Consider the following 23,815-nt stretch of genomic DNA (forward strand, 5'->3'; position numbering starts at 1 on the left):
ATGGGCACCCAGCTGTGACAGCTCGCAGCTTCACAGCCGGTTGACCACTGCACATGTGCGAGTCGCGATGCGCATCATGAATAGTGGATGCAGTCTTTTGGGACCTGTCAATGTCCCAGAAGACTGCAGGGGGGAGGGAGGAGACCTGTTAAAATCGGGTACCAGCTCCCCCCACTCCTCAAAAGTGCCAATTGTTCAAGAGGAGCGGGGAACGTGTCCTTAAAGTGAAACTTCACCTTTTGGGTGGAGCTCCGCTGCCTGGTATTTCATCCTTTGCTCTCCTTTCTGCAGCAGCCCAATATTCCTTAGTGATAGTCATGGACCTACTAGAAGAGGCTAGCATCAAGCAGAAGGTAAATTAAGAACATATTTGCAGAAGAGCAAAGGCATAATACACAAGCAGATCACACTGATGGCAGGATTAGGCAACAATCAAAATGTTAAGTGGAGGGGTGGCGGCTAAGGGAGGAAATAGCATTATATTGATTCTAGGGGACAAAGAATACCTTCAGTTATTAAAGAGAAGATATATGTGGTATATAACCAAGAACCACTTTTTGTGCAATTATATCTAAACAAACCTACAAACAGAGCTTGATCAAATATACATTATGTGTTTCTATTGTGGGGGAAAAAATAATTAGTCTGTAAAATATTAAATATTTGTTTTCACATCGCTATTTACCTATAGATTTTATCATGGGGTGTATGTCATAGTTAATGAAGTTGATGAACATTTCAGATTACAGACAATTATTGGGTTATAAATGAATCCGTTCTTTTTTCTAAAAATGGCCGATATTGATTTAATTAAATGTTCGTTAGTCAAACTGTATTTGATTACTTATCAAGTAGGCCTGCTGATTGTTTTTTTTTTATGTTACTGGGAATCTCTAGACTTTTTAGATAAAACTGCACATATTTGGGATACTTTGCATTCAGATTAAACAGGTATAAAAAGGTTATGTTCGCTGCAGTATTTGCCGTTGAAATTGACATACATTTGTAATACATGTGTTCTAACTTAAACATATGTAAATATTTATAAAGGAAAACTCTTGCGCTAATAATGAGAAAAAAAAAAAGTGTATTCCAATAAATGGTGCTCAAATATTATAAAACACACATATAGAGTGCTGCAGCTTTAAACCAGATAAACAATTAATTAAAGTGAAATTATATTCCCACTAGCTGTGCATTAACCCAAAACAAACATATTAAAATATAAATGAATCAGTGTCATAAACATATAACTATGTCCAAAAAACGTGCACTGCAATAAATCAATTAATTTGTGCCAAAAAGTCCACAGTGTAATCAGAGAATTAAGTGATCTTTGGTGTTAAGAGTCCCGTGCTGAGTAATGGGTCACCGCAAAATCCACCACCGTTGTGAATCCACACCCTTCAGCTAGGCTACTCACCCCATACTAATGCCAACCATCTTCATGGTTAGGGCCCAATGCGCATAATAAATCAATGTAGCAAAATCAAGGAATCCACCTCAGGATGCTCCTGCGTGTCACCCCTTCCTCTCTCAGATGTATATGTAAGGAGAAAAAGAGTCCACTATTGCAATACAGTTTGACCCATTATTAAATTAAAATCAAGCCCAATATAATTGTACTCACATAGGATAAACAGTATTAGCCCATATAGTTATCTAGAGGGTCCGAGGTATTCCTTCAGTCCTTACCACCTCCACCATGGCGCAATGGACCTTCGGAAAGTACCTCCGCTCACCCGATCTTCCAGTATGCCGTGTAACCGCGCCCTGACACGTGTTTCGTCACATCCGACTTTGTCAAAGCGGGGACTCTAAACACCAAATATCACTTGATTCCCTGATTACACTGTGGACTTTTTGGCACTAATTAATTGATTTATTGCAGTGCACGTTTTGGACTTTTGTTCATTTATACATAGTTATATGTTTATGACACTGACTCATTTATATTTTAATATGTTTGTTTTGGGTTAATGTGCAGCTAGTGGGAATATAATTTCACTTTAATTATATGTAAATATTTACCTTCCTTTATTATCAGTGTGTGTGAGATGAAGAATTATTATTAGAGTACATCTATCTGTTAAAATGTAAAAAAACTCTGACAATAAACTTCTTTACAAATAAATAAACCTAAACAAATTAACGGGCTCCTGACAACATCCATGGATGCCGAAACGCATTGAGCAGGGCTCCGGGCCATTATGTCCCTTCTGCTATTTAGAATGCACGCCTGTATCCTGAGTGTAACAGCGAGTAGGGTGTCGTTTCTGTGGATTTCATTTTGAGGTACAAACCAGGGTGCCAATAAAGGCTCATCTAAATGGATCTTTTTCAAAAATGGTTTTTTTGCTAGGTGAGCTCCACCTGCATTTACTATATGCCGGTGTGGAGCTGAAGGAGCTGAAAGAGTGAACCAAAGGAGACCATTTTTAGGTTATATATAAAAAGCAAATATAGAGCTGCTTATTAAAGTGTCATTAAACCTACATCAATAAAAACTAAGTCCATATTGTATTACATGATGTTCATACTCAGTCCATATGGGATTTGTTTTCTGTATTCTGCAAAAAGAAAAAACTGGTTGATCCTGCTGTTCACTGTCCCTCCCTCCTTGTCTGTGTTCCTGCTGCAGTCTGAGGTTGTGTAGACCAGCCGCTGCCCCATCTACCGAGCATGCTGCAGTTTCAGTTCCCAGCAATGTAGTTCATTTTTCTCTTTTCTTATCTGTGCAGCCCACATGACACTACAGTCACACACGTGGGCATATACACAGTGGTAAACGACAGCTCACTTCTTCCCTTCTCCTTCATGCCCACTAAACAGCTACTATATATTACATATTGATTGATGGCATCACCTCCCTGTAATTCTAAGCACATACAAACAATAGACACAGTCTGGAGGGTCATGAAGCAGGCTGTAAATTGGCGGAACCTCCGCATAGATAGCCCAGGCCATGTTTTTGCACAAAAATAAAGATTTCAGTTTAAATACATACTTGTATGAAAATGTAAAAATGTGATTTTTGACATACCATTAAATCCATTTCTCTGATGTTCACTGATGGACACATTTCCTGGTATTCTTAACCATTGGGTTATACTGCCCCCTACAGGAGTAGGACACTAGGCAGAAAAAAAATTCTGGCTGCACCCATGGGCAGTCCTAGAAGGTATACTCCCTCACTATAGCCGCTCAGTTTTGTTACAAGCAGTGTCAGGAGAATTATAACTCCACAGAGGGGTGGGTGCTGTATCCGTCAATGAACATCAGAGAAATGGATTTTACGGTAAGTCAAAAATCCCATTTTTGCTTTCGTTCATCGACAGACCCAGCTACTGGTATTCTTAACCATTGGGACGTCCCAAAGCAGTGTTAAACGTGAGAGGTGGGAAACAGCAGCCTGCAAAACCTTGTAGCCTCAGAGAGGAGATCAGGTGGGGAAATGTGCTCTAAAGACTCCATGAGTCACCAGGGGAGACCCCACAAAAATAGTGTAACACACTGTTAGGGGGCAACCCTCACTGCACTGGCAGCACCACCCGATCGCCAAGCACAAGGCTCAGAGCGATCCTCAGCAGAGAGGGAGAGGACCCCACCAGACTCGCCACCTGCAAGCACCAGTAGAATCTGCACTACACATGTGGCGATCAGGAAGCTAAAATGATCCAGGAGTCAGCACCAGGGGATAAGGAGGGGCTCCCACCACCGAAATCGCCGCCCACAGGGCTCCATTTTTACGGCCACAGCTATTTGAAATAGCAAACCACAAGAAAATGGCCATCGGACTACACAAACATGGCCATTGTGTATAGAAACACACAGTCTACAACAAAATGGCAGCCACGCGTGGCACTACAAGGCATACAGGGACCCAGGATCCAGGCAGGACAGGGGGCCCTGGCAGGAGTCCCCACCAGGTACAACCCCTCCCCCCCAATCGATCGACCGGCCCCCATTGCCAGTTAACCCCAGGAAGGTGGCCAAAAAAAAACAGCCCCAGTGTATGTGGAGGGGTAAGGGGGCAGGAAGAGGGACATGGCTGGGGGGGAGGGGCCTGCGGGAAGGAGGGGAACCCAGGGGTCCAACCGTCTCAAGGAGGGGCCCATATCCACCACAAAACCCTCCAGGGTGAGAGGGGGAAAGCTACTCACCATACCAGGAACCAGGCTGGCACCGCTCCAGACAGAAACACTCCATCGAAATGGGGGCTGTCGGCCAGGAGGAACGCTGCAACGCGGCCTGAGACACGGTCATATGCAACCTCGCGAGGCGTTTAACTCGCAAGCCAGACCCCTGTCCAGTGGGGCTATGTTGCAGCCGACCTAGGGGGGAGCTGAGGTCTGCATGCGCTCGCTGGCCAAACTTGGGTGACCACTGAATCTAGATTATCCAGCCGGTTGCCCACCCCGGCAGTTGATTGTAGATCTCACAGGAAAAATCCAGGAGAAAAAATTTTCTATCTAAAAATTTTTGCCAAGACCAAAGATCCCAGCAAGGAACTAGGTCCTTACTCCTTTTTTTCTGCCTAATGTCCTACTCCTGTAGGGGGCAGTATAACCCAATGGTTAAGAATACCAGGAGCTGTGTCTGTCAATGAACGAAAGAGAAACATCTATTTAATATTAATTATGTATTTTTCCTCTGTATCATTTTTTTGGAATTGCTGTGTAACATTGATTTATTGTGAATCTTTGCTTATTGGATAAGAAAGTAGAACTTTTTGCATGGATCACAGTTTGTGGACTTCGCTCTTGTATACTTTATGAATGATTATCTGAATGCATATTTAGGAGCACTGAAAATATGCTCATATTCATGGTTTAAACACAATAATATGTTTAGGTTTATATACTTGTAAAGGCTTATTAATCACTGCAGTTTGAATATACATTTTAATATCCATGGGGATATTTGTGTTCAGCTGGGGTATATACACACCTAAGCACAAGAGGATACTCACTACCTACTGGTTTGTTAAATATACTATTGGAAGTGTTTTGTTATATCTGTTTAATAGTTGCAAAAAAAGAAACCCAATGTTACTCCTGCCCAAAATCTTGTGATCTGGTAAATTCCTTTGCACTCTGCCGACTGCTATCAGCTAGCATTGCTCCCAATTGCAAAAAATTGAATTTCAGATGTGTCCTGTGTATATTTCTTCCTTACAGAATAGTTGAGCCTATATTTTAGAGATGACAAGATTGGAGGGTTTTAGTAGTTTAGCAAAATATAACTAAGCATGGCTGACATCATGAGTCTACAAATGTGCTGTGTACTGTCAGCCTACAACAAGGCTTAGGAGCAGAGTGCATTTTTGGCAGATCAAAAGATTTTTCTTCTGTTACAAAAAAAAATATAAATCTGTGGACCTGCTTTCTGTTACGCTACCTACAGAGTCTTTCCAGGGGTAACACAAGGGGACACGTACATGTATAGTAGAGATGTACTGCATATATTTTAAATAAGCCCTGGCATTCACTTTAAGAAAAACTGTTGGAGGAGTGTAATCTAACAGAAGAACTAAAGGGCTGATTGTAGCTAGCACTTACCTTAGAAGAAATGTGTAATAAAGGGGATATGTAGGTTTTCACTGCTCACCTTCTTCTGAAATGCTTGTTATCTGTCTGGCTGGCTTCAGTTTTTGAAGTCAAATGTCACAAAGTACTGAAGCCTGAGATAGCCAAGTAACTAACATTTTCAGAAAACAGTTTAATGTTAGAAGGACAATCATGGCAGTTTTACATAGAGAACATGTAGGAATCCCGCACTGATTCCCACAATGTAATACCCAGGGTCAGAAGCAAGCCATAGATGGTTCAAAACATGTATGCTGAGGCTGAACATTCCCAAGTTGGTTGGTCAATCACCTTGGGTACAACCAGCCAGCTGCTAGAAATAATCACGGTCTTCTCCTGGCAGGGGCGCCGGGCGCCCCCCCCGAAACACGTGATTTCAGGAAAGAAATTTGCTTTATGGCTCTATGGCCAGCCTATACATATATGCAAATCAGTGCTAATTAAAGTCTCTATATTCAGTTCCACTAAGGCCCCTTTCACACGGAGCGGACCGTATTGTGATCCGCTCCGGCACTTTTTTTTTTTTTTTTCACGGACACGGATGACATTTGTGTCATCCGGTCCGTATGTCCACAGATCATCCCATCCGTTTGCGGATGATATACAGACATAATGCATGTCTATGGGATTGCGGATAGTCAGCGGATGACACCGCTGAAATCCGATTTTGCGTCCTTTCCGTTTTTTAAACGGAAGAAAAAATAGGATTCTGTTCCGTTCCAAAAACCGGAACAGAACTGAAAGGACGCAAATCGGATGTCAGCGGATGGTCATCCGCCGACATCCGCAATCCCATTGACATGCATTATGTCTGTATATCACCCGCAAACGGATAGGGTGATATACGGACATACAGAACGCCCGTGTGAAAGGGGCCTAAGGGAGGACAGCACTGGGAGGGCGACAATTGAAATATGCGATATGTCCAGACATCTTTTTTCTGTCTGTTCTTTCTAATAAAGTATTTTTCCCATGTGCACTTTAAGGAAACATTTCATTTATAAATGTTTTAATACATTTAAATTAAAAACAAATATTTTTTTGTTTTATGCAATAGGAAATTAAATGATGCAAATGGGAAATGCTAGATCTTTAATACTTACGTAGTCAAATTTTTCAGCATTGCCTGCTCCTTGCTGCAGGAAAAAACACCACAAGTTAATGGTTTCACTGATTGTGTGAGTATATGTACTCCATTGTGCCAAGTCTTTACAAACCGGATGGTCTCAACATACTGTATAGCAAAAAACAGTCAGTGTCCACCATCAGGACAGACATGCTGTGCAGTTGGATGAAAATTTATGTTCTTCATGTGCTACACTCTAGGACCTATTTATAAAGGGTCACATGTTAAATTCACCATCCTTTCCTGATGAATCATTTGCCAGCTTTATTGCCTGTCATTATTTTATGATATATTCACCAGCTCCTGGATTTCTCCTTCCCAGATTAGATGCTGATTTCAGTAACCATCGCAGTACTCAGACTAGCAAATGTTACAAATTTTCCCGTAACACCCCTTTAGCCCAAGTTCACAGTTTCAGCATATTCACCTTTTGCAGCATTTGCTGGCCAGACTTACAGTACCAGTAAACTGGTGAAACCCAGGCAGGAAAATAACAGTGAATTCAAATGTATCTATGGACCCCACAGTATATTGCCAGACAGAAATACACACTTGACTGCTGCTATACACATTTGCAATTAGTACATCTTAACACATTTTTCTTAAGTGGGGTACACACTAAGAAAATCGAGCGAACGATCATCCAATTTTTCTCGTTTTTTCACAGTAAGTCAGAACAAATGTAGGAAATAATGTAGGAAATAATGTACGAAAATTCTCGTATGACAAAGGCTTTTTTTTTTTTTGTTTGTTTGTTTGTTTCTGATCATGCGCAGTCTTTCGTTCAGATTTTTCTCATATAAAAACAGTACACATTAAGCGAAAATCATTAATATTTTTACTATGCAAGAAAGATTTTGGAGTTTGTCCCTTTGGAAATTTTCCTTCTCAAGGTCAGAATCGGCTGTCGAAAGTTGTGTACACACTTTTAGAAAATCGTACGATCATTCCTCGGACAAAAAATGTTCACCCAATTTTCTTATAGTGTGTACAAGCCTATACTCTGATAGCTTGCCAGATCAGTTTCTCCCCAGGACAGCAGCACTTCTTTTTAGTTCATGCATTTTTGTACTTTTATTGTCAACCATGAAAATCAAATTCGCAATAGAAATACAGACCTCTGGACTCACAAACATTCTTTCTCACTATTAAGCCTGTCCTTGTCCGACATCTGTGAAAAACAAGGGTGTTCCATTTGCCCGTTTTGCATAGATGGGCAGGAGCAAAGTATAACCTCTTAAAATACTGTAGTTTATTTCTTACAGATCCAGCTGTGCCAAAGTAGGAACAGAAAATTTATTCCAGTGGGCCCCATAGATTCTGGAGATTAGTTGAGTATCATAAGGGTAGAGAAAAACCAAATATCTTAGGCCAAACAAAACCCTAACCTCATTTCTAGGTTGTAGATACTTAAAATGCTAAGTGTCCGGAAATTTGAGCTCCTGATTCAATGTAGAGAAGGGTTTCAATGTACATTGAAAGAAGGGTTTCAATGTACATTGAAACCCTTCTGAAACTTGGTAAAAACGTATTTCAGCCACCTCTTAGCCTACTGGAAGCCAGGTTGAATCTTTAAAAAAGCTCAAGCTGTGAAGTATATTTTTAACTACATAAAATAGCATAAGAGCCAGGTAAATTTCATTTCATGCAGAAAAAGACAGAATGGGTCAGCAATGATAGTATTTAGGTCTTCCATATGACAGCTTTCCTTTCATTTCTGTGCAAAACAGCAGCAAATTAAACAATCTTTTTCATAGTTCTTCTAAGTAAATCTGACAAATTATCAAATAAAGCTCCTTCTGTAGCCCTGGTGACCAAAATGCAGCACCAGTTGTGGTTTAGCTGGCCTTTAAACATTGTAATAAAGCAAGAGCAAAACCTCTTGTTCTGCATTAGGTGAGAATGAAAGATCTCCAGATGAAAAAAAAATAAAATAAAATACAATCCCAACTCCGTACAGCCACAATGTGTAACTGCAGGATGTACAGCTAATTGGCTGCTGAAAATGTTAAAGTTCTATTATATCAGAACTGAAGCAGCCAGAGCTCAACTGGATAGAAAGATAAATGAACCAGTTCTATTATCAACTACTTTTTTTGTGAAATAGAAAATAATAGAAAAACAAATTACAAGAATAACTAGTAAGTAATAAAATAATGTATATATTTACTTTAAGAAGCCTGTCACATAGATGAATGAAAACTCTTGATAGCATAAAACATACCTTTATTAAAGAAGTGATCACAATAGCCCCAGCATTCACCATTGGATTATGTGGTTTCTCTGGAAAAATATAATACATCAAAGATTATCCTAGATATTGATTCCCTATGAAAGCAAAGCTAGTCATAGGCAGTCATTTTTTGGACCCTGTACAAGCAATCACATAGGTGCAATCTCTACAGTTACTAATCAGTAACTCCAAGTAGTAATGTTTTCTTCCTAGTGAGAATCTTCATAATCTCTCCCATTTTGTATTTTCAGCAACAGTAGCACAGGCTCCTTTAGTTTTGCTGTGGCTAGAAACACGATTTGATGTAAATATGTCATTTCAAAATGCCCTTTATGATTATTAAAAGAAAGTTTAAATTCGATTAAATGAATGGGATTGCCTGCATGGGGATGTAGGCAAACACGACCAACACACAGATGTACGATATTATACCCCCATGTAAATGGGGCCTTAACCAGTATTGTGCTTGATACAGAAGTTCTGCTGTATCAGTTCTTACAGGCATACATATTGACCAAGATCCCATCATTCCCTGGGGTCCAGGGGCCGTATACAGCCCTTTGGCACTAATTGTGTGGCCCTCATGAACTCCTGTAGACAGGAGTGTTTTCTTTACCTAGATGCTTGTTCAGACCAGTGAAGGAAAATATTCTTTAGGCTGGCATTTAGTGTCTTAGTTGGTATATTTCTTTCACGGTATATTACTTTTTTTGTGCTGTCCAGCTATTTTCTTTTAATGTTTTTTTTTTTATAACTTCGATCTTTCATAATGGATCTTGCAGAGAGAAATATGAAATGTTGCTTAAGTATTTTATAAGAGGCTGTACAAGGGGCTGTGTCTTCTGAAACACGTCTTTAGTCTAATACTGTTGCTTGGGGTATTTATTGAGCCTCCAACAACTCTCACACAGGTTCAATCTCTGATCACTTCCCTTCTGCAGTCTTTGACCACCTCTATAGCATTGCCTGTAGTATCGGAGAGCTTTGCATAGCATTACATTAACTAAATATCATGTGTGGATCTTTGGTGATGTCATGGGCTGCACCTGAGGCCTCCAAGGTCATAAAAGTTAACCACCACTGCCAAAGCCACCTTGCATAACAGTTATTTGCCGTTACAACCATGGTCTTCGTTGAGAGTTCTAATTATTATGGCAAATAAAGCATTTTAGCTTAGGGAGATAACATTTTCTCTTCTACTCAAGCTTCTAAACATTAACATAATACAATCTGGCATGCCAAGTGCTACATAGGCAGAAATGTTTCCCGAATTGTTGAATTGACATGTTCAAGTGCCATGTAAACACTAAGAGGAAATAGAACCATAAAATGGGATCAAGTGCTATCTGTTTTGTGATACTGTTAAGTATCAGCTTCCTTCCAGTAGCACAATAGTGTACACATGCCTTCATTATAAAAGATAAACACATGGGTCATCCGCACAGCCGTGTTCACTTCTGAGCAAGATCTGCTAATACGTTGATACCATGTGGATTAAATAAATACATCCATCTACAGTATGTGTGTTTTATGGAAATATGTTTGATCAAAATCATGTTTAACACATTTTTTTATGCTATTGTAAAATAATTGTTTGTATTTGTATGGAAAATTATTTATTTTCTCTGTGACTCTAAAGTCCCCTTAGCCCCCCTTGTCACCTTGGAGAGAAATTTCATATGACAGTTCTAAATTTTAAAAGTCCTCAGGATTCCATGCATCTCTCAGTATAGTAATCATTGGGGTCATATATGTCATCATTGGAACAGGAGAGAAATTATGCATATGTAAAAGAAAATTGTACTGAGAAATATATGGAGGCTGCCAATGCTGGCCAACTACTGAAAGTGCTAGCTACCTGTCCGGCATAGAAGGGAACTAGTATTTTCAGAAAGAGTGGTCAAGAATGGCAGACTGTATGCTTTCCAAGTAAAGGTTTGCTATAAGTGCATTCTGTCAAGGGCAAACTGCAAAAATGATGTCCAAAATGCAAAAATCCACAGCATATCAATAAGATTTCACCTTCATCAGGTTCCTGGAATGAGGACAAGGAAACCGGATTGCTAGTTGGTTGTAATGTGTAGAAACTGAGGCTTTAGGGAGAGAGGCGCATGGTGGTGTAGATCACACATATATATTTACACAAAGACAATCCAGTAAGAAAATGAAGGAGGAGGACAGGCAATACACTTCCAGGTCACATCAAACAGCCTAACATCCAACCTGAACACTAAAACATCACTGCTTACCATCTTCATTCAGAAACAGCTTGTTAAACCGTAATCCGCTGGGTTCTTTCCCAACATATCTGTGGACGTATTCTGTACTAAGGTCATTCACTGCAATGGCATATTTCAGAGGCTTCACACAAGACTGTAGGCAGAATGGTACTTTGGTATCACCTACTGAATGCCTTTTGAAAAAAAATGACATTTTTAATGTCCACATCTTTTATAACCAGGCACATATGGTACGTTAATTTCAGTTCATAAACCCAATATTGTCTGCCTTATGTCTACATAGAAAACTAGAAAATAAATTATTGGCTAATCTAGTTAACTTCTAGAACATGGTAAATGTTAAGCTGAGCCCACATATTGTAATATATACAGTCCAGAATTATGTTGTTTAAGGGTCTACCTGTCAGGATATAAAAGGAGTAGGATGACTAGATAGGCCTTCTTACTACACAGTAAAACAGGCCATAGATGGATGGAAATTCAGCTAGTTCAGCAGGGGCTGGTTAAGCTTCAATCAGTGTGTGGCTGTCCCTGTTTTAAACAGCGCAGATTCGCAGACACCGATACAGTGTATTCTGACCGAACCGGGTCCCCCGTCAGAATACAATGCCCCAAGCAGGAGGAATTCCTCCATATTCTGCTTGTGTGGATAGAGGAATCTATTCCTTTTTTTTTTTCAAGCTGCTGGCTGAAAAAAAATAATCCATCTTTGGCCTTCTTACACAGACAACGGAAACAGAAATAAAAATTGTTGTCTTAGTAGAGTACGGGAAGGCTAGAATTACCATCAGGCTTCCTGTCTGTCTGATGAAGTGGCGGTCAGGGAGACATGAAGTGAAAAAACGTTTTAGTACAGCCCTGGATAGCAATTAAAACCCAACAGGCATTCTTAATAGCATGAACAAAATCAATGGTACAAACATTTCATACATACAAACATTATGGTATAGAAACAAGGGGGCTGTCGCCCTGATCTTATATTAACTTATAGCAGCGAACAAATGAGTCACAAGGTTAGGTAAAGAGGTTATCAAAACCATATATTAGAGATCAAAGCTTTGTTAGGAAATCAGTTATCGCGTCTGGTTTGGTCTCAAATAAAGAAGAATTGTTTTCTCAAAAATCTTTTTTCTTATTTTTCTTTTTCCCCTTTCCCTCCCCTTTTTGCAGGCTTGTGAGACTACTAATATGAGCGAGGAGAAGATATAAGAGTGGGCGTATGGGGTGTGTATGTAGTTAATTGTTTTCCCTATTAGGCCAAAGAAAGTGTATCTTTTCTTTGGAGGCCTCTTCTCGTATAATGTTATCCTGCAAGTGGTGTGGAGTTCTATTAAAAAAAACAAAAACAATGGGGGGGGGGGAGGGGGCACCTTTTCTCTTTTCTCTCCTTCTCCTTTCCTCACCAGAATAAAATATCTATCTATATCAGGAACAAGTAACCCTCAACTAAGGGAAAAGTTTCCTGGAAGCAAGAAAAAGGAGAGTGATCAACGGCGCTATGAATGGTTCCGGTAAGGGCGAAATGTGTATCAACTAGTCTATAATTTGTCAGGCTGAGTATATGAATGCTATGTAAATGTTCATTGTGCGGTGATATGCGTCTGTAGTTTGAAAATGGATCCAACAGGCCCATGTTGAGTTAGATTTGTCAATGGATTCCTTTGCAATGTGTATCAGTTCCTCAATTTCTGCTACTTGTGAACCATTCTCTTAAAGAAAGTACACAAGAAGAGTTACAATGCACTTGTATGCATGACTTTTACCATATGCATTGTGAGCGATTTATGGTATCTTAAGAAGGAGCAGGAAATAGTGTGGCAGGGCATATTCTAGGATGTCAGCAGTAACCTGAAGGATAATGGAGTGTACCTCAGTCCAGAAAGGTTGGAGGAGTGGGTATTTCCCACCATATGTGTATGAGTGTGCCTACTTCTTGCTGGCATCTCCAGTATCGATTGGGATGTGAGGCGTCATATTTGTGTAGTATTTCTGGAGTCCTGTACCATCTAAATAGAAGTTTATAGTTGGTTTCTTGATTGGAAGCATTAGCTGAACCTTTGTGGGTTGAATGAAAAATACGAAAATACGTTTCCAACCTTCCTGGGGTATTTCAACCGGTAAGTCTCTATCCCAGGCGTGGCATGCTTTCCCTGTATTCGGTGGCACATTTTCCCTGAGGAGACCATAGATTGTAGAAATAACATGTTGCTGAGGAGTGGCTCTTGAGCATATGCTTTCAAATGGGGTAATCGATCAGGACATGTTTGTGGAAAAGCCTGGGGTTAGAAAGAAGTGGTGTAGGAGCTATATGGGCAGCTGGCAATTGGGAGGCAAGTTGGTCTTTGTTAAATTATATTCCTGTATTGAAGAAGCGATGTGCTCTCAATACATCTTTCGAGTCCGCTCCTCCCAGAAAGCCTGGGGACATCCCAGGCTGAAAGTCTGGGTTCATCCGCACTGGGGTTAAGAGGGACTATCATTGAGGAGATCTTAGTTTTGTCATATGCTTTGTGAAAACAGGTGATGGTCAGTTTAATAAGCAGGTGTTTTTGCAAGGGAGTGGGGAGTTGAAAAATTGTCATCCATGGAGTGGCTTTTAGGGGAATGGGTGAGATTGAGGCTTCTGCTTCACCCAGTCCTTCGCTTTATCGTGTGCATGCCAGTCAATAATTCTGGGTAAATGATATGCCCAATAATATTTTTCTAGGTCTGGGAGATCTATCCCCCCTTTTTGCTTAGGTAGGGTTAGTTAAGCATAACTGATGCGTGGACATTTCTTTCCCCATAAAAAGGTTGTGCATAGTTTCTGGTAGGTGTGTTGATGGTAACTATCGGCATTGCCTGGAGGACATAAAGCAAACGCGGAATGACATTCATTTTGAGGATGGCTGCTCTCTCCCAAACCAGGAAAATATGGGTTTGTCCCATTTTCAAAGATCTGCAGTTATAGTCTGTAAAATTGGCAGGTAATTTCTAGCATATAATTCCGATAATCATGATGGGAGTTGTATGCCTAAGTACGTAATCGCCTCTGATTGCCAAGAAAAAGGGAAATTTTGTTTACATTGTGAAGCTGGTAAGGTAATATTTAGTGCGTACGATTTCTTGAAGTTGATCTTTAAATTAGAGATAAATTGAAAGACGAAAGTCTTCGATGAGATTGGAGAGGGTGATATGTGGTTCGTAGAGGAAGAGCAGGACATCGTCCGCAAAAGCTGCTATTTTATAGTGATGATTTGCGATAGTTATACCTTGATGTTTTCGTTCTCTCATATGCGTCTAAGTAGGGGTTCCAGTGTAAGTACAAACAGTAGAGGGGAAAGAGGGAATCCTTGTTTTGTACCACTGTGGATAGAGAAGGCGTTTGATAGGAGACCATTGATCCAAAACTTTAGCTTAGGGCGCAGCGTAAAGAGCCATAATACAGTTTAGTATACGAATCTGAATGCCCAGTTTATGTAGCACCACTGTCAAATAGTCCCAGGCCAGCCTATCGAACGCCTTCCCTGCATCAAGGGAAAGAAAGAAGCCTTAGCTTTGGAGGTGGTGAGCCAATAATGTATGTTTATTGCTTTAATGATGTTGTCTCTTGCTTCCCTACCTGGGACAAAATCCACCTAATCTTTTGCGATAAGAGTGTTGATGATCAGTGCAAGGCGGTTAGCTAGTATTTTGGTGAATATTTTTAGGGCTACATTAAACAGGGAAATTAGGCAGTAATTAGTTACTAGGTTTGGGTCTTTCCCTGTTTTTGGGATCACTGAGATATTTGCCTCTGAGAAGTTACTCGTGCCAATATTTGGTTTCGAGAGGGAATTGAATGCTCGTAAAAAAGGGTGTGCGAGTAGGTCTAAAAAAATAGGCATTCATAATCCTTCCCTATTCTCTATTCTAAAGTTATAGTGTTTAAGGTAAAGTTATCAACAAAAGATATAGTGGTGTATTGCTGAAGTAACAATTTAGTGCTACCTGTCTGAATGTATCCTTTCATTCACACCTACCTTGTCTGCAACACAAATTAGCATGCTACAAACGAAGCAACTGTCAATCTGTGGTTAAAGGATAAGTGCACGATAAGCCATAACAATATGTTCTCTCTCAGATCCTCTATTTGTTTTCAAAGGCCACTGGGTAACAAGACACATGTACAAAGTCAAAAAGGACATCTCAATTTCTGTAGAAACCCTATTGTGGACTTGCCAGAATTGTCCTCATTTTTTCTCTAAAAAGATTAGGCCTGCTTCACACCTATGTGTTTTTTTGTGTGTTTTGCAGAAACGCACTACAGTCAATTTAACATTGTTTCCTATGGGACACATTCACATCTATGCATTTTTCAGTCGCGGTGTTTTTGGAAAGAGTCAGGGCCTTTGCGGGTTTTTTTGCTAATAGGAAAGTATGACAGTTCTGTTGATGTAGTTCAATTTTGATGCAACTTTACACTCTCTGGCACTCAAGTAGCATCAAAGTCACATCAAAGTAGGGATAGACTGATATGGTTTTTCCAGGGTTGATACCGATATTTTGGTAAAAAAAGTATCGGTATCAGCCGATATTCTGCACATTTAATCACACATCCAATTCAGACTGACCAGTGCCCCCCATCCAATGCAGAGTGACCAGTGCCCCCCATCCAATGCAGAGTGACCAGTGCCCCCCATCCAATGCAGAGTGACCAGTGCCCCCCATCCAATGCCGAGTTATCAGTGCCCCATCCAATGCAGAGTAAGCAGTGCCCTCATCCAATGCAGAGTAAGCAGTGCCCTCATCCAATGCATAGTGACCAGTGCCCTCACCCAATGCAGAGTGACCAGTGCCCCCATCCAATGCAGAGTGACCGGTGCCCCCATCCAATGCAGAGTGACCGGTGCCCCCATCCAATGCAGAGTGACCGGTGCCCCCATCCAATGCAGAGTGACCAGTGCATGGGGATTAGAGCACCGCCTGATTACACAGAGCAGTGTTCTTCTGCTTACCCGGGGCGGGCGCTGTCATGCGAAGTCCTGCCGCCTGGACTGTCTCCTATGATAGACGTCACCAGTGTGCTGTCTATCATAGGTAGGAGCCGGTCCAGGAGGCGGGACTTTGTATGACAGCGCCCACGCCGTGTAAGCAGAAGAACCCTGCTCTGTGTAATCAGATGGTGCTCTAATTCCCCCCCCCCCCCCTCCGGAGGCAGCCCAATAGGCCCTACCTTAAGAAAATATCAGTCATATCGGATAAGTTTTGTGGACAATACCGATAATTTAAAAAAAGTGAATATCGGCCTCCGATTATCGGCCAAACCTACATCAAAGTAGTACAAGAACCCTTATGTGTCCAAAGTGGCATGTTAGGGTTAAACGTTAGGGTTACAGGCTGTGGTTAAATGTGAGGGTTACAGATTAGGGTTAAAATGTTAGGATTACAGGCTAGGGTTAGAGATAGACTTAGCGGTAATTGTTATAGTTAGAACGCCTAACCTTAACAGTTACCACTAACTGTGTCCTGTTCAAGCTATTGTTATATAATATTAGGTGGGTGCTAATACTTCAGCTCCGTTGCTAGATATCTCTGACTTTACCACTAGATCTGTAGTTTATCTATTTATCCCTATCTCCATTTAACCAACAGCGATCCTTATTAGCCCTCCTCCACTTGTCTATGTATGGTATCTCTAAATATTCATCACCTGTCTACTGGATAGCCTCATGCAACCGAGGTATTCTAGTTTTAGATATCCTCCATTGAAAGTGAATAATCTATGCCCTCATATCCATAGATTTATCATATATAGGGGCGAATGTACATATAAGGGTGAATACACCAGGGAGAGGACTTCCACCTTTTGGGCTGTGACCTACCCCAAGAGGCTACAGTGGGGATAGCCCCAGAAGGTTGGTTATGATGCCATAAATGTATTAAAATTTCTGTGGGTTATATTGTAGACACAGATATATACCTATTGGTATTTTGATTTACAGCCCTGCCTCTGGTGACACAGCTGGGACTTAATATATTGGATCCAGTGCAAGGAATATGTCTTTGACGTCTATATAGATTTTATATTGTGAATACGGAAGCAATATTTTCCAATCAGCATCTGCTATCGCTACAACCTTGTCGCTTAGCACAAGTCACTACCAAGAAGGGTCAGTACAAAACCAGAACCAAGTGTAATTAAAATAATTAAAATATAATAGCACTATGTATGATGTACTATGAAATTTATGACTGACTTACACTTACTTGGTTATGCTCTTATGTTATTTATAGAAACACCGGTCTGTTATGTTCTCTCAGGCCCTGAGGAAGCCTTGAGCGAAACACGTCGGCTTGCTGGGGACCTACATTGACCAAATCCAGCTTGAGACCCATCCTCCATCCTACACAGGCTCTTTTTTGGTTATAATCCCTCTATGGGATATGTTTCTATACTACGAGTGACTTTAAATGTTTGATTTTATTATTGTATGTTAGTCTGTTGTCATCGCTTATGCATGGTAGCCCATGCTTGGTTTTATCATTTATATATTAATAAAATGTAATTTTGGTTTTACAATTGGTTTTGCGTCTGATCCTTCTACTCCCACTGGCCCGCAAAGCCCCATCTTTTTCTATCCCCATTTGTTTTGCCAGTTACCACTAACCCTAAGCCTAAGCCCTGCCCTTAACCTCAACATGCGACTTTGGACACATAAAAGGTTCCTGCACTACTTTGATGCCAGTTGAGTGCCAGGGAGAGTACGCACCACATGAACAGAACTGTCATACTTTCCTATTAGCAAAAAAATGCAATAAAAAATGCATGTCAAAAAGTGCAAAAAATGCAACCTGCATAGATGTGAACCTAGCCTTAGGAGGGATCGATTTCCACGTGCGTCCTATTTGCACATTTCTTTGTAAAGGCTAATAATGTACTTATACTTTGAATTGCTCAGCAACACGAAATGTAAGGCCGTGTGTTCAACCTCTTAAATAAATACAGTAGCAGCACTAATTTGTAGGTTGTTTGTGCTTGTGTACTGTAAACACAGAAGTTCTCCTCTATTCTAGAATGGAACAGAAAGTAGTAATAAAAGCATGTTGTAACCTGATAATAGCAATAAAATATAATATACTTTACCTTTGACCATCCACTGTACAAATGGAAACACCCCAGAGATCCGGGCTAAATTTTGCCAGTTGAGGAATGTAATCTGCAACCTGTTGGGAAATTATTACATATTGCATTTACACTTTTAATAATATTATAGAAGACATTTTCATTTCATTGTCCAAGACATTCATTTTATCTATTTATATGGGGCAAACATGACATTACTTTATAGAACAAACACTACTTCATACAAATTCATTCACAGCAGTCCTGACCTCAGAAAGAGCTAAAGGTAGTCATACGTGGCCTGCTAACAGCATGAATGGAGGAATCTTCACTGCCGGCTGTTATATTCAGGCAGCCGTACTGTTATTACATTTGATTGGCTGAACAGTGACCTGTATCCTATAATTTTCCAACTGGAAAGTTAAAGTGGAATACAAACACCTTCCCTTTTCCTCATCTCCATTATATAGAGGAGAGTTGGTCTGTAGTTCATGGAAGATAGCAAAGAAAGTTGATAGCTTGGTTGGCAATTTCATTTCCATCCACAAGAAGTTCAAACACAAGATTTTTAACAGGATCGACTGGGATTTTTCTGTATTGGAAGGCAAAAATCTGACCGGCTGCACTTCTTGAAAAGATCAGCTTTATTAGGCATTTGTGTGTGTGTAAAAAAGCATGATTGACGCGTTGCGCGATGTGTTACTGCTTACTCCTAAGCTAAGTGCCCAAGCTCTCCACCATGAGGTGAACCCAAACCTCATTCAAACGATTCTCTCTAACAAAACAGCACGGGAGCAAACATTTACCCAAATACATAAGCAAGCAAAGCGCAGATCAAAAACATAAAATAACAAAAAGGAACCTGTATGTGTAGTAAATACTATATAAACTGCACCACACATGGATCTCCCTCTCCTACAATCATGTAGGTGGGGGAGAATAAACAAAATATATGTGCACAATTCAAAATTACATCTGTACAAAACATTGCATATAAAAAGATCCATGGGAATCCCAACACATGACACCCTGCATCATACTATGACAGAATACCGCCTATACCTTGTCACTCATAATAAAGTGTCAAATCCCACTCATAGTTTAAGCTCCCTGGAATTCTTGTCTGTAAGTGGAATATCCAGAGGACTTCCCTTTTACATAGGAGCCCGAGCACATCCCTTGCTCTCCTCCAGGCAATAACCTTTCCTATGCTCTATATCTGTAAGGCTGAGGGATCACCTCCATACTTATCATTAAAGTGTCTCACTACATTTGTAGAATGCTTCCTTTCTAGATTATAAATGTGATAATGGAGGCGATCCCACAACCTTCTAGTTGTTCTCCCCATATATTGCACGGAGCAAATATGTGATTAAATAAACAATGAACTAAGCGTTGCATTTAATAAATCCTTTTATCTTCAATCTCCTGTTTTAATGGCTTGACACAAACTCATCGCTCCAAGCAATATGAGGACAGCAGGGGCACTTGTCTTTCCCACATCTATAATTGCCTTTATAGTGTCCCACTCGCCATAAAGAGGACCGATCATACTTATTTCTATTATAAGGGATGTTAACATTCCTTGTAATAGGAATAAAGTGATAAAAAAAAAAAATTACAATTCAAACCGACATTGAAAAAAAAAAAAAGAAAAATAAATAAGAGAAAAAAAATTGAAAGCTCCCCCACAACCCTTTGCGCTCGAACGCAGAAGCGAATGGATACGTAAGTCGCATACACATATGTAAACAGTATTCGCACCACACATGTGAGGCATCACTGCACACGTCAGAGCGAGAGTAATAATTCTAGCACTAGACCTCCTCTAAATCTAAATAGGTAGCCTGTAAAGGCATTTAAAGCGTCGCCTATGGAGATTTTCAAGTATTGAAGTTTGTCTCCATTCCACGAGCGTGCGCAATTTTAAAGGGTGACTGGTTAGGTATCCATTTTCTTGCCGTAATATCATCTATTTTTTTAATATACAAAAAAATTGGGGTATATATTGTGTTTTGTTTCAGTTCATTAAAGCGGAGTTTCACCCATTTTTAATAGGTTGGAATACATAGATCTTTGTAATCCCCTTTAAAACGGCTTTTACCAATGGAAACTTTTTTTTTTTTTTTTTTTGCTAGTAAATACCTTAATTTTGGCTTTATTCCTCCTCTCCTCACTTCCTGGTTCGATCGGCGATGACGTCATTCGGCGATCCGCAGTGTCTGCTGGGATGTATTCTACTTGCAGTAGCTGTATCTGTACTGAGCCGTGCCTGCCCCGCCTCCGCCCCGCCTCCTCTCATTGAATTGCATTGTATGAATGTATTAAGGCTGTTCTCTGCCCAGCCTCCGCCCCGCCTCCTCTCAATACAACTCAATGAGAGGAGGCGGGGCGGAGGCTGGGCAGAGAACAGCCTTAATACATTCATACAATGCAATTCAATGAGAGGAGGCGGGGCGGAGGCGGGGCAGGCACGGCTCAGTACAGATACTGCAAGTAGAATACATCCCAGCAGACACTGCGGATCGCCGAACGACGTCATCGCCGATCGGACCAGGAAGTGAGGAGAGGAGGAATAAAGCCAAAATTAAGGTATTTACTAGCAAAAAAAAAAAAAAAAAGTTTCCATTGGTAAAAGCCATTTTAAAGGGGATTACAAAGATCTAAAGTTCCAAAAATGGGTGGAACTCCACTTTAAAGTGTATTTTTTCCAAAAATAAATGTGTTTGTAAAACCACTGTGCAAATATCATGTGGCATACAAAATTGCAACGATCGCCCCCTAGGGTCTCTGATAAAATGCACAACTGCTACTTTCTACTGATCTGTGTTTGTAACTGCTAAACTCTGAATGCATGGTTTGCAGTTCAAAATTTTTTAACGCGAAGTTCAGTAGTTTTTAAGGCAGACATCTCTGCCTAACAAACTACCGAACTCTGTAATTTGCGTTACCAAATACTGTACTCTGCCTTAACAACACCTTAACTCTTCCTTACAAACTACTAAAATCTGTCTTGCAAACTACTTGAACTCAGCCTACAAACCACTGAATTCTGCATTCAGCAGTCTGTAAAACACAATTCAGTAGTTTTTAACGCAGAGGTCAGTAGTTGGTAACTAGTTTGTTAGTCAGACTTCAGTAGTTTGTAAGGCAGAGTTCTCCTAAATCCCTATGTGATAGCATTGGGCAGGTGACAGCTACTCTTTTTGGAGACATCACACCACAGATCGGCTTGGTTAGCGATGTGCCCTTATTATATTGGCCAGGAAAGTGTGCCTATGAAACTGGAAGTGACATCACTTCTGGTTTCATGGTTTGCATGCGAAATTGAGGCATGGATTTGCCTCGGTCTCATTGCAGTGTCTCTCCCCCCGCCGGCGGATGTGTTCCTGGGCGTCAGTAAGCATTCAACAGCCCGGGAACCACGCAGGTGGGAGGGGGCACCGCACGGCCGGCAGCTATGGAGCCGTCGCATCACTTTCACTTTGAAGCCAGTGGTCGGCTCTATAAAACCCACACAAGCTGATGGCAGCGCAGCCATCAGCTTGTGATCAAAAGGTTCACTCTTTGGATGTACGTAGTAAAAACACTGTAATAAGCAATCATAGTGTAAAAAATTCCTGATCACCTACCTAAAGCAGTATAGTGTCACTGTGGTGACACTGTACTGCGCTGGTCACAGTATGTAAAAATTTTGCCATCTTCCAAATAAATTTGACAAAAAAATTACAACTCATAAAAAAATAAAAAGAAAACCCCACCATGCCTTTTACTAAATACCTTGGAGTGTCTACTTTCCAAAAAGTAGTCATTTGGGGGTATTTGTACTGTCCTGGCATTTTAGGGCCTCAAGAAATGAGATGGGCAGTCGGTACATCAGGACTGACCAATTTTCAAAAATATAACTTCGTTTTCTAACTTTTACACAGACTAAATACAAACGGACTTGGGTTATTTTTACCCAAAAAAATGTAGCAGAATACATTTTGGCCTAAATTTATAAAGAAAGATTATTTATTTGCAAAATGTTTTAAACCGAAACAAAAGCCAAAAAAAAAAAAAAAGCCCAGCAGTGATTAAATACCATAGAAAGAAAGCTCTATCTGTCTAAAAAATGCTAAAAATGTAATTTTGGTAGAGCGTTGAATGACTGAGTAATTGCCATTCAAAGTGTGACAGCGCTGAAATCTGAAAAATGGCCTGGGCAGGAAGGGGGTGAAAGTGTTTGGTATTCAAGTGGTTAAGAATTCATGCCTGCAAAAGAGCTTCACATTTTTGTGCATTGTGGAAAAGTGTGCAATCTTTTTAATGTTCCCACAATGCACGAATATGAACCCAGCTTTACCCTCCAATGTAGCTTGCGTCACTTGGCATGCCAAAGAAATCTGCTGAGAAACTGATGCGCTGAAAGTATATTTTAAAGTGGACCTCACCCAACTCTCTTTTTTTAACCACTTAAGCCCCGGAAGATTTTACCCCCATTCCGACCAGGGTTTTTTTTGCGATTTTTTACTGCGTGACTTTAATGGACAATTGCGCGGTCATGCAACGCTGTACCTAAACGAATTTCACGTCCTTTTTTTCCCACAAACAGAGCTTTCTTTTGGTGGTATTTGATCACCTGTGCGATTTTTTGATCATGCGCTATAAACAAAAAAAAGAGCGTAAATTTTGCAAAAATAACAATATTTTTCACATTTTTTTATATGAAATTCCCCCCCCCCCCCAAAAAAAATGTAAAAATCAAAATTTAACATTTTCGGCCAATTTTGTTTTATGCTACATGTTTGGTAAAAAAAAAAAAAAAAAAAAAAAAAAAAAACGCAAAAAGCGTATTTTGATTGGTTTGCGCAAAAGTTATCGCGTTTACTAACAAAAGGGAAAGATTTTTGTCATTTTTGGTGTTTTTTTTTAACGAGTAATGGCGGCAATCTGCGATTTTTTTGCGGGACTGCGACATTGCGGCGGACAGATCGGACCCTTGGCTGACATTTTTGGGGTTACCAGTGACATTACTGCAGTAATCAGTGCTAAAAATATGCACTGTTACTGTAAAAATGACACTGGCAGGGAAGGGGTTAACTGTATTGGAGAGGGAGGGGTTAAGTGTGTCCTAGGGGCGTGTTTCTAACTGTAGTGGGACAGGTCTCCTATTGTAAAAACAGAGATCAACGGTTCTACATAGTAGAACCGTCTGATCTCCATTTTTACACAGGGGAGAATGACAGGCGGCTTGTTTACATAAGCCGCCCGCCTTTCTCCCGCTCTACCGATGATCGTAGTGTGACTGGCGGACATCGGGTCCGCCGGTCACACGCGCGGACTCCTCCGTGAACGAGCTGCAGCGGGCGCGCGCTCGCCCGCTATTGGCTCACAAACCGGTCACAGGCTAGTGACGTATATATTAGGGATGTAACGATATCGAAGATATCGCGATATCGTATCGTCGTGGTCGTCTCGATATCGTCGTGGTTGGGTTACAATATTAAAAGGACAGGTGTCCGTCAAAAAGCAAGAGGAATAAACACAGTCCCGCGGAACAAA

At 40.6% G+C, this 23,815-nt stretch overlaps 1 protein-coding gene across 3 annotated transcripts in view; it reads right to left on the bottom strand.

Moving 5' to 3' along the window:
* GLS (glutaminase) overlaps positions 1 to 23,815 on the bottom strand; it is a 195,120-nt gene that overhangs the window by 95,231 nt on the left and 76,074 nt on the right. For all 3 annotated transcript variants that reach the window (XM_082260717.1, XM_082260719.1, XM_082260718.1), the window contains exons 5-8: positions 18,293 to 18,372; positions 11,197 to 11,360; positions 8,939 to 8,997; positions 6,692 to 6,724 (exon numbers count right to left, since the gene is read on the bottom strand). In XM_082260717.1, coding sequence (XP_082116843.1) covers positions 6,692 to 6,724; positions 8,939 to 8,997; positions 11,197 to 11,360; positions 18,293 to 18,372 — 336 coding nt within the window. The remainder of the gene's footprint in view (positions 1 to 6,691; positions 6,725 to 8,938; positions 8,998 to 11,196; positions 11,361 to 18,292; positions 18,373 to 23,815) is intronic.

Source organism: Pelophylax lessonae (assembly GCF_965119305.1).
Source record: "Pelophylax lessonae genome assembly, chromosome: 6".
Lineage (NCBI taxonomy): Eukaryota > Metazoa > Chordata > Amphibia > Anura > Ranidae > Pelophylax > Pelophylax lessonae.